This window comes from Salmo trutta, chromosome 3 (genome assembly GCF_901001165.1).
Source record: "Salmo trutta chromosome 3, fSalTru1.1, whole genome shotgun sequence".
NCBI lineage: Eukaryota > Metazoa > Chordata > Actinopteri > Salmoniformes > Salmonidae > Salmo > Salmo trutta.
This window is the reverse complement of record NC_042959.1, coordinates 4221623-4236411: the sequence shown is the minus strand read 5'-3', so window position 1 is coordinate 4236411 and position 14789 is coordinate 4221623. Positions and strand designations below refer to the sequence as shown.

Below are 14789 nucleotides of genomic sequence, written 5' to 3'. Positions count from 1 at the left end.
TCCTAGAGCCTTTCCAACAGACACTGGGAGATAAATTCACCCTTCACCGGGACATTAACCTTAAACACAAGGCCAAATCTACACTGGAGTTGCTTACCAAGATGACATTGAATGTTCCTGAGTGGCCTAGTTACTGTTTTGACTTAAATCGACTTGAAAATCTATAGCACGACTTGAAAATAGCTGTCTAGCAATGATCAATAACCAACTTGACAGAGATTGAAGAATTTAGAAAATAATAATGATCAAATATTGTACAATCCACGTGTGCAAAACTTTTAGAGACTTACAATGGTATATTCTAACATGCATTGACTCAGCAGTGTTAAGACTTATGTAAATTATATATTTTTTGTATTTCATTTTCAGTAAATTTGAAAAAGACTCTAAAAAAATGTTTTCACTTTGTCATTATGGGGTTTTATGTGTAGATAGGTGAGGGGGACATTTTTTTAATCCATTATGAATTTAGGCTGTAACACAACTAAATGTGGAATAAGTGAATTTATGTCACTGTCTCCTCAGACTTGTTAAGACCTTGTCCTTGTTGGTTCACAATAGTTTGAACATTTACAAGCTTATTGTTGAGGGGATGCTTTCAATGGAGGTGTTGAAATGGTTTCTTTTGTTTTCTGTAAAAGATGGTAGCTAACTAACACACATCCCCAGTCTGTTCTGGGGTTATGAGTTCAATGAATTTGTCCAAGCTTTTGTTGCTGTCATCAAATAACAATGATTTATCTCTCTCTCCCCCCTCCTCTATCACTCTATCACTCCTCTCTCCTTCTCTCTCTCTTCTTGCATCCCTCTCTCCCCCTCCTCTCTCTTACTTTCCCTTCCTCTATCTCCCACCTTCCGCCCAGACCTGACACGTAGTGCCAGCCTATCAGAGAAGGAGTTGAAGGAGGCAAGGGTGAGGTCACAGATCATCGCTGCCCAGCTGACCGTCCCGTCTGGCTGCTCCAACTCCCGCGGAGTCCAGCTCTTCAACCGCCGCCAGCAGAGAGTCAACGCCTTCACGCTAGAGAGCTGCGGGGAAAGAACAAGGGAAGAGGAGCGAGAGGCGAGAGACGGAAATACCAGGAACAACAACCTGACATGGGAAGAAGAGAGAGGGGGACCTAGTGAGGGGACAGAGAAAGACGTACAACTGAACTGGAAGAACAGCGTTGGAACAAAACAACCACTTTGGTCGCCACCCTCTGGAAGTGAGGTCACCGGAAGTGACATCATGAAGGACCCAGGTGACGAGCACATCTACGAGGAAGTGGAAACTGTGACACAGGAGAGACACTTTCAGCCGGTGAACGAGAGACAAGGGGAGGAGGAAGAGAGGAGTGGAGAGAGAGAAAGAGAGGAGATATATGAGGATATTGAAGGTGAAGTGAAGGATGAGATTATACCAGTAAATGACAACAACACTGGTCCAGTCAGAGAGGAAGTGGGGATGAATAGGGGATCATACACATACTCCAAAGCTCCCCCTGAGACCCGTAATGGCTTCCACAGCACTCAGGGCTCTGCTGGAGAGATCCAGAATGGAGGCCGAATTTCTATGTCCCTGTCCAGACAGGCCCCCACCATTGTCAACCGGACAGCCAGACCATTCTTCTCCCCGCCCACCGTACAGCCCAAGTCCCCCGAGGCAAGGAGTCCCGTCATGGATAACAACATACCTCCAGCCCCCTCCTATCCTACCCCAACTCTTCCTCCAGCTTCCTCAGACTCCACTCGCCCTCTCCCTCCTTTCACTGCCACTCGCACCGTAGCCTTCTCCCCTCCTCCCCCTCCTCCCTCATACCCCATGCCTCCTCTCCCAGCCTTCCCCATCCATCCTCCTCCTCCCTCCCAGTCTCTCTCCAGTCCTCCACCCATGTCTACCGTCATGTTCCCTAGGTCTACACCCGTCCCCCAGTACAACCCTCCTTCTACAGCTGCTTCAGTTGCCCAGTATCTACCCCCCAACCCTCCTGTCACCCACAACATCCCTCCTCCAGGTTCCCCTAGACCCAACACCTTTGTCCCCTTCACCCCTCAGCCTATTGGTCAACAGAACCAGCAGCAGCTAATCAAAACGGGCATCCTGGAGGAAGGGGCGGCGGCCATCAGACGATCGTCGACGGCCAGGAAGTCCATGTTCACCTTTAAGGAGAAGTCTGTCATGGCACCCAACCCTGAACTCCTCTCTCTGGTCCAGGGGAACGATGATAGGAAGAAGCACGGCCTCCGCTCCGTTCCCGACCCAGCCCCAGAGGAGGAGCTGCTGGCTCTGGGGGCCGAGGCCTCTAACTTCCTAGCCAGGGAGGAGGTGAAGGCGGAGGCTGCCAACGTGCCGGAGTGGTCCTCCTGTCTCAAGAGCTCCAGGACCAGGGAGCCCAGGGGGCAGCACCAGCCAGAGCAGACCCTGACCAACGCATCAGGGAAGGGGGCCGAGCTTTTCGCTAAGCGCCAGTCCAGGATGGAGAAGTACGTAGTGGAGAACCAGAATGTCTCTGGTGGTGGAGGTGGTCAGATGAGGTCTCCGTCTCCCACCGCGTCTCTGCCGCCGTCTTGGGTCTATCCATCTAATATGCCTGGCCGGGTCAAAGCTATCGCTAACAACACTGACCTCAGCGCCAGGCTGACCCGGACCCTCCAGACCCCTCAGCCCGCGAACAGGAGGCCCAGCCAGCAGGCTTCAACCCAGGCCCCGGTCCTCGCAGAACCACCCCTGGAGAACGGCTGCACCAAGCTAGAGATGGACCTCTCCAGGCACCAACCCTACCAGCTCAACTCCTCCCTGTTCATCTTCAACCCAGTCCAGGACTCTACCAGCACCCTGCTGAGCGCTCTGCCCCGAGGGGCCCCTCAACCACCCAAACCCCTGGTCTCATCTGAGGCCTACTCCAGGCAGGCCTCCCTGCCTTCCTCCAACCCTCCATCACACAACTACAACAGCCTGCCCCGGTTCAGGCCTACCCTGTCCCCCTCACTTCAGCCCCCATTAGGAGGAATTGGAGGTGGGGATTACTATCCTTCACAACAAGGGGGGACTCCACAGCTGAGGGACACCAGGATCACCTCTCCTGTCTCTGCCTTCTCTCCGGAGAGAGTGGCCTCTCCTCGGTCGAGCGTCCAGGCACCCAGACCCACCTTCTCTGCCAAGAGGGCAGGGATCGAACCCCAGGTGTGGAGGCCTTCTTTCTTCTTCTACCAGTAGATCTCCTCCGCTTTTACTCTGTTTCTACTCTGAACTGTGTTAACACGACCAAAGTACAACAGATAGACGGACAGAAAGAGCCTTATTTTACTATATTGCACAGAACAGATACAACGGATACACACAATTGATTTATTGGATACCTAGATACTACAGGGTTAGACGTCACTGTTGATGTTATTTCACAGTACAAAGCTCAACATAGATTGTTTCTCTACACCTAAAGCCACACATTTTGTTAGAGTTCCTTGTGGAATCTTGATTTCATGGTTTTGCTGCTTCATTAGTGGTTAAAGAAAACAAGTCTGCTATGCAACTGACAAACACCCTCTGTATGCTATGGAGCCAGAGATCAAATCCCAGAAAAAGGAACATTATTTAATGTCAGTTAACAGGGGAATATTTGCCAAATAGTACAATATTTAAAAACCACTGAGTGTGCTTTTGTCAGCTCCTAAAGAACTTTGGGGCGATAAATCGGGTTCACACTTTTTCCAGTGTTTTTCCCCTTCAAGTCTCCAGAAAGACTTGAAACAAAGAGAAAGAGAAAGAGACTGGGAGAGAGAGAGAGAGAGATTGAATTGAGAGAGAGGAAGAGAATAGCAGAGAGAGAAGAGAAGAAGAGAATAGCAGAGCGAGAGAAGAAGAGAATAGCAGAGAGAGAGAGAAAAGAGAGAGAGGAAGAGAATAGCAGAGAGAGAGAAGAAGAGAATAGCAGAGAGACAGAGAGAAGAGAATAGCAGAGAGAGAGAAGAAGAGAATAGCAGAGAGAGAGAAGAAGAGAATAGCAGAGAGACAGAGAAGAGAGAGAGAGGAAGAGAATAGCAGAGAGAGAGAAGAGAATAGCAGAGAGAGAGAAGAAGAGAATAGCAGAGAGAGAGAAGAAGAGAATAGCAGAGAGAGAGAAGAGAATAGCAGAGAGAGAGAAGAAGAGAATAGCAGAGAGACAGAGAGAAGAGAATAGCAGAGAGAGAGAAGAAGAGAATAGCAGAGAGACAGAGAAGAGAGAGAGAGGAAGAGAATAGCAGAGAGAGAGAAGAAGAGAATAGCAGAGAGAGAAGAAGAGAATAGCTGAGAGACAGAGAAGAGAGAGAGAGGAAGAGAATAGCAGAGAGAGAGAAGAAGAGAATAGCAGAGAGAGAAGAAGAGAATAGCTGAGAGACAGAGAAGAGAGAGAGAGGAAGAGAATAGCAGAGAGAGAGAAGAAGAGAATAGCAGAGAGACAGAGAAGAGAGAGAGGAAGAGAATAGCAGAGAGAGAGAGAGAGGAAGAGAATAGCAGAGAGAGAGAGAGGAAGAGAATAGCAGAGAGAGAGAAGAAGAGAATAGCAGAGAGACAGAGAAGAGAGAGAGGAAGAGAATAGCAGAGAGAGAGAGAGGAAGAGAATAGCAGAGAGAGAGAAGAAGAGAATAGCAGAGAGAGAGAAGAAGAGAATAGCAGAGAGAGAGAAGAAGAGAATAGCAGAGAGACAGAGAAGAGAGAGAGGAAGAGAATAGCAGAGAGAGAGAGAGGAAGAGAATAGCAGAGACCAACAAAGAAAACAAGATACACAAAGCCCTTTAACAGATGCTCTGGCATCTATTTTATGATCTATGATTTGTAATTTAATACGAGCTTACAGACATGAAAGTATCAGGCAGGGAACTCCCTTTAATGTCTCTGTTTGTAATATAGACTGACTGCTGTTTGAAATGGCACCCTATTCCCTGTATGGGCCTTGGTCAAATGTAGTGCACTGTATAGGAAATAGGGTGCCATTCGGGACACAGGTTAGGGTGCCATTCGGGACGCAGGTTAGACTTCTGATTCTCAGTTTCTCTGCCCTTAGACGAGAACTACCAAATGATATACTACTATTAGTGTCCTGTGAGCCCTGTCTCTGAGGCCATTGATGTCAGTCATTTACACACTACACACTGCATGCCATTTGACGTAATGTATCTTAAATGGTTTTATGACTTGACTGAGCAATAATTTCAGGTGAAGTGTTTATACATAGAACAACATAGAATGAAAATATAACTCAAGAGTGTTTTCAGATTTACGATGTTGATTACTAAACCAAATAGGGGAGCCTCAAAACATACAAGTGTTTGGAGCTAGTGGACAATAATAATAATAATAATTATAGCTTCCTCGTTTCTCTCATCTCTGATGCACTCATTTCTGATTCACAGAACAACAATATAGAATAAAAATAGATTTTCAGATGTATAATGTTGATCACTAAACCAGCCTACTGACAACAAGGACTTCTCTAATTCTTTTTCTTCTTCTCTAATTCTTTTTCTTCTTCTCTAATTCTTTTTCTTCTTCTCTAATTCTTTTTCTTCTTCTGTAATTCTTTTCTTCTTCTGTAATTCTTTTATGAGCTGATTTCTGTTTTCCAATTCTGTATCTAGAAACTTCTCTTTATCTGGTGGACTGTTTCTTTTTTCTCTCCTGATTAAACATTTATCCTTTCTGTTTTCCTGGAACCTTCTTTCTTTTGTTTGTCTTTTTACCTAACCTGTCTTCTGTTTCGTCTATCCTGACGTTCTCCACTCATCTACGTTTATAGTACCCATAATCATAATCACTTTCTATTGTCACAGTTTACTGAAGCATATAGTACATTGACCAAATGTATATCTCTGCAGGAAAACATTTGAAAGCAGTCAATAGACACGACACAAATGCATATTCCTAAAGGCTAACAAACACCCAGTTTAAAACCCAAAGAGCCGGCAGAGTACACACTAGATACATACATCAAAGCGAAACCAACAATCAGCCTTTAAAAAAAAAAAATAACAGTTTTAAAAGATTCTCTCTGAAGGTAACGGAAACATCCGGTACAATATGAGTGATTACACTGCATTCCACAACCTGTTTCTTTGTGAAGGAAGGGTCTTAGCTTTCTAAAAGCCCCCCAAGGGTTAAAAGCATTCAGACAAATAGTATGACCCATGGCCCCTACCTTCAAAAGAATGGAATGACCCATTGGCCTTTCTTGTCTAGCATGAAAACACTCAGGGCTCAAGGTACAGGTTACCCTTAGGGCCTAAGTAGGTACAGATTTGTCACATGCTTCGTAGACATCAGATGCAGACTAACAGTGACATGCTTACTGACGGGCCCTTCCCAACAATGCAGAGTTAAATTTAAGATTAAATAAAAATAGGAAAAGTGACAGTGAATAACAAATACAAATAACATGGCTATATACAGGAAGTAGAAAATAACATGGCTATATACAGGAAGTAGAAAATAACATGGCTATATACAGGAAGTAGAAAATAACATTGCTATATACAGGGAGTAGAAATAACATGGCTATATACAGGGAGTAGAAAATAACATGGCTATATACAGGAAGTAGAAAATAACATGGCTATATACAGGGAGTAGAAATAACATGGCTATATACAGGGAGTAGAAAATAACATGGCTATATACAGGGAGTAGAAAATAACATGGCTATATACAGGGAGTAGAAAATAACATGGCTATATACAGGTATTCAGGGAGAAGAAAATATCATGGCTATATACAGGGAGTAGAAAATAACATGGCTATATAGAGGAAGTAGAAAATAACATGGCTATATACAGGTATTCAGGGAGAAGAAAATATCATGGCTATATACAGGGAGTAGAAAATAACATGGCTCTATACAGGGAGTACCAGTACCGAGAAATGTGCAGGGGTACGAGGTAATTATGTACTGTATACATTTACATTTTAGCAGACGCTCTTATCCAGAGCGACTTACAGTAGTGAATGCATACATTTCATAAACTTCTTTTTTTTTTTGTACTGTCCCTCACGTGGGAATTGAACCCACAACCCTGGCGTTGCACACACCATGCGCTACCAACTGAGCCACAGGGAAGTATATATGAGTAAGGGTAAAGTGACTAGCAGCAGCGTGCGTGGTGAGTGTGAACGTGTGTGTGTGTGTGTGTGTGTGGGTGGTGTCAGTACGCATGTGTGTGCATGTTATGTGTGTGTGGGCGCATGTGGTGTGTGTGTGTTGTGGTGTGTGTGTGTGTGTTGGGGTTGTCGGTGTAAGTATGTGTGAGTCTGTGGGTAGAGTCTGGTGTGTGTGTCCAATTTGTAAGTCGCTCTGGATAAGAGCGTCTGCTAAATGACTTAAATGTCAATGTAAATGCATAGAGTCAGTGCAAGAGAGTTGGTGCAAATGTGTCAATGCAGGTAGTCTGGGACGGATAGCCATTTGATTAACTATTTAGCAGTCTTGTTTAGAAGTCTTATGGCTTGGGGTAGAAGCTGTTCAGTGTCCTGTTGGTTCCAGACTTGGTGCACTGGTACCGCTTCCCGTGCAGTAGCAGAGAGAACAGTGTATGGCTTGGGTGGCTGGAGTCTTTTACAGTTTTTTTGGACCATCCTCTGACACCGCCTGGTATAGAGGTCCTGGATGGCAGGGAGCTCAGCCCCAGTGATGTACTGGGCCGTACGCGCTACCCTCTGTTGTGGCTTGCGGTTGTGTGCCAAGCAGTTGCCATACCAATCAGTTGCCATACCAAGCGGTGATGCAGCCAGTCAAGATGTTCTCGATGGTGCAGCTGTAGATTTTTTTTTTCAGGATCTGAGGGCCCATGCCAAATCTTTTCAGACTCCTGAAGGAGAAGAGGCGTTGTCGTGCCCTCTTCACAACTGTGTTGGTGTGTTTGGACGTTGATATATCCTTAGTGACGTGGACACAGAGGAACTTGAAGCTCTCGACCCGCTCCACTGCAGTCACGTGGATGTGAATGGGGGCACGCACGCCCCCCTGATTACTGTAGTCCACAATCAACTCTTTTGTCTTACTGACGTTGAGGGAGATGTTGTTGTTCTGCCACCACACTGCCAGGTCTCTGACCTCTTCCCTATAGGCAGTCTCATCATCGTTTACCACCATTGTGCAATTTTCCCTCTAAGAAAAATAAACTTTCTAGTTTACCCCATCAGTTAACACTGTCAATATTTTCCTCTACTGGGCGAATTGCCAATATTAGCCACTTTCAATGCAACATACTGAAACAAAATGAACTATGCAAGACTTAGTATGCAAGAGATTTTTTTTTTGCACCGCAGTTGGATTATATTGCATTGACAGGGATGACTCAGCCCGTACTCTACAGACCTGTGCGGCATAACCAATCAGAGCTGCAGTATCCCTATATGCAAATAGACCATTGCCATATATGGATCTGTGCCATTCCTTAGATGGTAGATCATTCTAATAGGCCTACATTATGACCAAATAGCCACAGTAGCCTACTTGGCCACTGTTATAACTGTAACTTAAAGTGGGTACAACCTCAGTGTTTACAATAAAAGTACGCACAGACTTTTCACAACGTTGAAGTTCGCTCTCAGCAGACCTGAAATTTGCTCAGTGCCAAAATAATGTTCAGGGAACATTGCCGTCGTGTTGTCAGCAAACTTAATGATGGTGTTGGAGTCATGCACTGTCGTGGGGGAACAGGGAGTACAGGAGGGGACAAAGCACGCACCTCTGAGGGACCCCCGTGTTGAGGGTCAGCGTGGCAGATGTGTTGTTGCCTACCCTCACCACTTGGGGGCGGCCCGTCAGGAAGTCCAGGATCCAGTTGCAGAGGGAGGTGTTCAGACCTTGGGACCTTAGCTTAGTGATGAGCTTTGAGGGCACTATGGTGCTGAATGCTGAGCTGTAGTCAATGAACAGCATTCTCACACAGGTGTTCATTCCGTCCAAGTGGGAAAGGACAGTGTGGAGTGGCAATAGAGATTGCGTCATCTGTGGTTCTGTTGGGGCGGTACGCAAACTGGAGTGGGTCCAGTGTGTCTGGGATGATGGTGTTGATGTGAGCCATGATCAGCCTTTAAAAGTATTTCATGGCTACAGATGTGAGTGCTATAGGGGCAAAAGTCATTTAGACAGGTTACTTTGGCGTTCTTGGGCACAGGGACTACAGTTGTCTGCTTGAAACATGTATGTATTACCGACTCAGACAGGGAGAGGATGAAAATGTCAGTGAAGACACTTGCATGCTCTGAGTACACTTTGTGGTCGTCCGTCTGGCCCTGCGGCTTTGTGAATGTTGACTTATTTAAAGCTCTTTCTCACATCGGCTACGGAGAGCGTGATCACACGGTCATCTGTAACAGCTGATGCTCTCATAGATGCTTCAGTGTTGCTTGCCTCGAAGCGAGTATAGAAGGCCTTTAGCTTACCTCACATTCATGCCTCTCTACCCTAGTTTACCAGTATCATGGTGCCTCACATTCATGTCTCTCTACCCTAGTTTAACAGTATCACGGTGCCTCACATTCATGTCTCTCTAACCTAGTTTAACATTATCATGGTGTCTTTTATTCATGTCTCTGTACATTCACGTCTTTATACTCTTTGCTCTCTCTCCACAGACGAGGAAGGAGTCGCCTCCAACCCCGACCCACACCACCCCCACTCCCACCAGGACACCCCAGTTCACCCGTCGGTTCAGCAGCCCAGAGGGACCCCCCACTCCCAGTGGGGTCCGGCCCCCTACCCCCCAGACCACCATCACCACCTCCTCCTCTTCCAGGCCCCCCCACCAGGGCACCTCCACACCCACCTCCCCTGTTTCCCCACCCTGGGAGACGAGGTGCCAGTCCCCTGCGGTGGTCAACCAGACCACCAAACCCTTCTCCACAGCCTCTTTATCCAGACCTAAACCATCCACTACCACCTCACCTATATCGCCTGTATCTCCCTGGGGGTCCCGCTGTCAATCCCCTAACATCAACCAGACAACCAAGCCTTTCTCCACCATCATCTCCAACTCTTCCTCTTCCAGACCCTCTCACCAAGGCACCATTACCTCTCCTCTCTCCCCCTCACCCCTGTCCCCTCCCTGGGGTTCCAGATGCCAGTCTCCCATTGTCAGCCCCAGCCCCAACAACTCCAAGGCAAACCATCGCCTGTTAGCCAAGAACATCATCAACGCGGCCAAACGTAAAAACAGCCCGTCCCCAGGTGCTCTGAGCGGCCACAATCTCCCAATCTCCCCACTAGGTGGCATCACTACCCACCAGCACCACCAGGGCTATGACCACAGTAGCAGCAGCTCCAAACCCCCCTTCAGCCCCTACCAGTCCAGGGCCATGGGGTGCCAGTCCCCCCCCTTCGCCAGCCCTCCTCCCACCCCTACAGGAGTGATCCGGTCCCCAGTAAGGCTCTACAACACCAGGTCCCTCACTGACTCGGATGCTTCGGTGGAGTCGGAAGACTCTGGGCTGAGGTCTCCAGGACTGCAGCGTACCCACAACACCAGTCCCCGGGGCTGGGGCGGCAGCCTGAGGGTGAAGAGGGGCAGTTTTGGCACCGACCTGTAGGGGGAGCCGGGGAGAGAAGGTCAGGAGAAAGGACCATTGAGCTTGTGAAATAAGAGAAAGAAGAAAAAAAACAGGACATTGAAAAAGGGACTGGTGGGTTTTGGGCAATTCTTAATTTCATTGGACCTATAGGAGCATCTAGATGGAGGGCCAGCTCAGCGCTAGCCTAACAGGGGAAATATGGAAATGACTTTGAAAGGAAATGACCTTGTGTGTTTGTTGCTTTGGAATAAGGGACAATAATGTTGACCACACAGTAAAGAACCTGATGCCCTTACAACGCAGCTGGGACATAGAAGCAACCTGTCTGGTGATTCTAAAGTCCACTAAAACCCACTGATTTGTCTGGCTGGCTATAGATGAGTCCAGGACTATCAAGCTCAGAGCTAGCTCAACAGTGGGATTACCAAGAGGAGATCGAAGATGACAATTCACTGTTGTCTCTTCCTCTCATTGTTAAATCTTATAAAACACGTTATACATTTATTGCGCAAAATAAAAAAGTAAATTGAAGGGATTCTTAAATCCAAAGCGACTTGTTTTCAACTTTTGATATGGACCTTGTAATTGAAAAACAAAATGTGTTGTTGTAATCAGGCATTGCTGAAATGTAAAACTAGCTTACTTGCGTTTGACTTTGACAAGAGTTCCTTGAATAATCAAATTATTACAGTAGCTTACTTATGTTTACTCTTTTTGTTTATTCTAATTTGTAACCAAAAAAAAATATATACAAGCTAGAAGAAAGACAATATCTGGATGTTTTCAAAACAGTGTTACACTTTTCCTCCGACCACGTAAGACATTGATAATGTGGTGTCGTAGATATGCTTTTGCAGTTATTTTGTATTTTTAATGTTGCTGGGTAAACATTGGAGTAGAAACAAAATGCAGTTAAACCATAGGTTGCCATGATGTTTGCAGGTCTGACACAGGTCAAACTGGGGAGAGAGAGAGAGAGAGACTGTATTTTAAATGGCACCCTATTCTCTACAGTGCACTACTTTACACCCGAGCCTTATGGGCCCTGGTCAAAAGTAGTGCACTAAATAGGGAATAGGGTGCCATTTGGAAACAGAGCGCCATTTAGGACGCATACGGAGTATCGATGGGTCAGTTGTAGCTCTGGAGTAGTAGTGTCTACAGGGAGGCAGGTATAGGAGTTTTGTAATATAATAATATAGCTTACTGGACTATGCTTTCATCAAACAAATCCCTTTGAAAGTTGACGTGATAATTATTAGATTAGCTAAAACAAAAAACGGACTACTACTCTTCACTCTGAATGAGTACGTAGAGATACAGTGGGTACAGTCAGAGCCATGTATTTACATTGACATTTTATAAATACGGCTCTGGTTACAATGTAGTTACCTATCCATAACCTTACTATGCAAAGAATCAAGGAACATTGGCGTTATTGTGGTGTTGATAACATCACAAATGGTCCAAGATTTACACTACAGTACAGTATATCCTTTTTTAATGAACAGGGGGCGGAAAAAAAACAAAGCTTCTTTACCTATCGCAGTGCAATAATGCATCTATCCCCTCTATGTACTGTATATACAGTTACTGTGTGTTGTTTTATGTACTGCTTTGTTTCAAATGAATGTACAGATTGGCAGGTAGAGAGGTAGAAGAGAGACAGAGACAGACAAAAGGCAGGGTTGACCTTTTTGGAGAAAGTTTATGTAAGGTTTTATATGTTAACCAATGGGACACAATGTTACCGTTTCTAATACTGATAGGTCTACTGTCCGGGCACAAACAACAAACTAACAATGGCTGGGGACATCAAATAGAGCATGTAGAAAATACTACATTCTGAGAGATATATAGGAAACGAAAGGGGGGTTGTTGTCACTAATGTTGTAGAGACAAACATCTGTGTGTACCACGACGATGACGATCAAGGTAGCCAATAGGAAAGAGGAATAAATGAGTCATTCCATTGGTTGAGAGTAGGCTGCAGTCAGACGTTAGGTTGGGGTCGAGGTTGGGGTCGAGGTTGGGGTCGAGATCGGGGTCGAGGTCGGGGTCGGGATCGGGGTCAAGGTCGGGGTCGAGGTTGGGATCGAGGTCGGGATCGGGATCGAGGTTGGGATCGAGATTGGGGTCGAGGTCGGGATCGAGGTCGGGGTCGAGGTCGGGGTCGAGATTGGGGTCGAGCTCGGGGTCGGGATCGAGGTTGGGGTCGAGCTCGGGGTCGGGGTTGAGGTTGGGGTCGAGCTCGTGGTCGAGGTCGGGGTCGGACGATAGGAGTAGGTTTTTATTAAATGACCAAACTCTTGCTGAAGCAAGGCTCTGTATTCCGCATACAATACTCTAAATGCACAGTTTGCTTTAGTTTTTTTGTATTTGATCAAGTTTCACTTGATTTTGCACTTCCATATTCCTATTGGCACACAGTATTGTGGACTAACCTTGATTGGCTGAAACAGGTGTCATTCACACAGAAAACACACTCTTTCTCCATAATCTGCATAGTAACAGTTAGAGACCGCCGCCACACACTGAACACACTATAATAGGCTTTTATATGTTATACAGTAAAAAAACAATGATCAGTTAATGTAAACGTTGCACTTCAACCCTCTGGAGGCATTGTATTTCCAGGCGGGGTGGGGGGGGGTCACCAAGGCCACCAAGGCCACCAAGGCCACCGACCTCCTCCCACATCTCTCCCTCCGGTCCCGTAGCGGATCACAAACTGAACAGGACCACAGGAAATACAGGAATGGTTCTATCCTTCTCCCCTAAACACATAGGAGTCTTATGTGACTGCTACATCAGCAGATTACTGACCGGTCACATTACTGACTGGTTCTATCCTTCTCCCCTAAACACATAGGAGTCTTATGTGACTGCTACATCAGCAGATTACTGACCAGTCACACGTGGGCTGTATTCATTAGACACCAAAAACAGAAGAAAAAGGGACTGAAACAAGAAGGTACTACCTGAGCTTGTCCAATAAGGATTTGTTTTCCTTTTGCACAGCATTTTGCTACAGTGTACCCTAATGAATACAACCCTGACAAATCTCTTGACTGACCGGGGGCAGCTGGTATTATGGTGACTTGGCACCTTGGGTAAGCAGGAATAACCTTCTCACTGTCATGGCTGCGTCTTAAATGGCATCCTATTCACTATGTGTAAACACATTTAGCTGGTTGTTTTTTTTCTCTCCCCTTGTCTCACAACGAGTGTTGTTGTCAGAACATTCACAACAAGATGCGAGAAAGAAAAAAAACCTTCCAAATGCTACCGAACGGTAGAAATCATCGGTATATCAACAACACTATAGGGATAGGGTGGTATTTCAGATGTTACCACTGTAGGGATCAGTCTCGAGTAACCCCCCCCCTTCCTCTGTGAGTCCAACCTGCCCATCAACACAGGATGGCTAATGTCCCAGTCCCAAGTGTTGATTGTAATTAGTTCTTCATGTATTTTAACAATACATTGGGGGCGGCAGGTAGCCTAGTGGTCAGAGCGTTAGGTCAGTAACTGTAACAGGTTGCTAGATCGAATCCCTGAACTGACAAGGTAAAAAGCTGTCGTTCTGCCCCTTGAACAAGGCAGTTATAACCCACTGTTCCTAGGCCGTCATTGTAAATAAGAATTTGTTTTTAACTGTCTTGCCTAATTAAATTTAAAAAAACAAGAGAGGAAGATTTATTGAGGTTGAAAAAAAGGACAAGTTTTATTGATAATATGACTAACATCAACATGTTTGTATCAACAATATGTTTCATGTACCCCTCCTTAATTCTGGGTTATTTAAATAGCTGAACACAAAATAAAAGTGATGACACTAATTATATCAATGTGGTCTCTTTTCATTTAAGGTCACAATACACTTCAGTTACATTACAACGGTAAGAAGGGCCTCGTAGAGGCTAATCTGGGATATTACAACGGTAAGAAGGGCCTCGTAGAGGCTAATCTGGGATATTACAACAGTAAGGAGGGCCTCGTAGAGGCTAATCTGGGATATTTCAACAGTAAGAAGGGCCTAGGTAAATGTTGTAAAGTTTATCTGGAATATTACAACAGTAAGAAGGGCCTAGGTAAATGTTGTAGAGGCTAATCTGGAATATTACAACAGTAAGAAGGGCCTAGGTAAATGTTGTTGAGGCTAATCTGGAATATTACAACAGTAAGAAGGGCCTCGGTAAATGTTGTAGAGGCTAATCTGGGATATTACAACAGTAAGAAGGGCCTAGGTAAATGTTGT

The 14789-nt window shown here is 45.7% G+C and overlaps 1 protein-coding gene across 1 annotated transcript in view; it reads left to right on the top strand.

Moving 5' to 3' along the window:
- LOC115166630 (synaptopodin) overlaps positions 1 to 14370 on the top strand; it is a 59084-nt gene extending 44714 nt beyond the window's left edge. The window contains exons 4-6 of the mRNA XM_029720397.1: positions 864 to 3166; positions 9596 to 12544; positions 12791 to 14370. Coding sequence (XP_029576257.1) covers positions 864 to 3166; positions 9596 to 10546 — 3254 coding nt within the window. The 3' untranslated portion in view covers positions 10547 to 12544; positions 12791 to 14370. The remainder of the gene's footprint in view (positions 1 to 863; positions 3167 to 9595; positions 12545 to 12790) is intronic.
- The last annotated feature ends 419 nt before the right edge of the window (positions 14371 to 14789 follow it).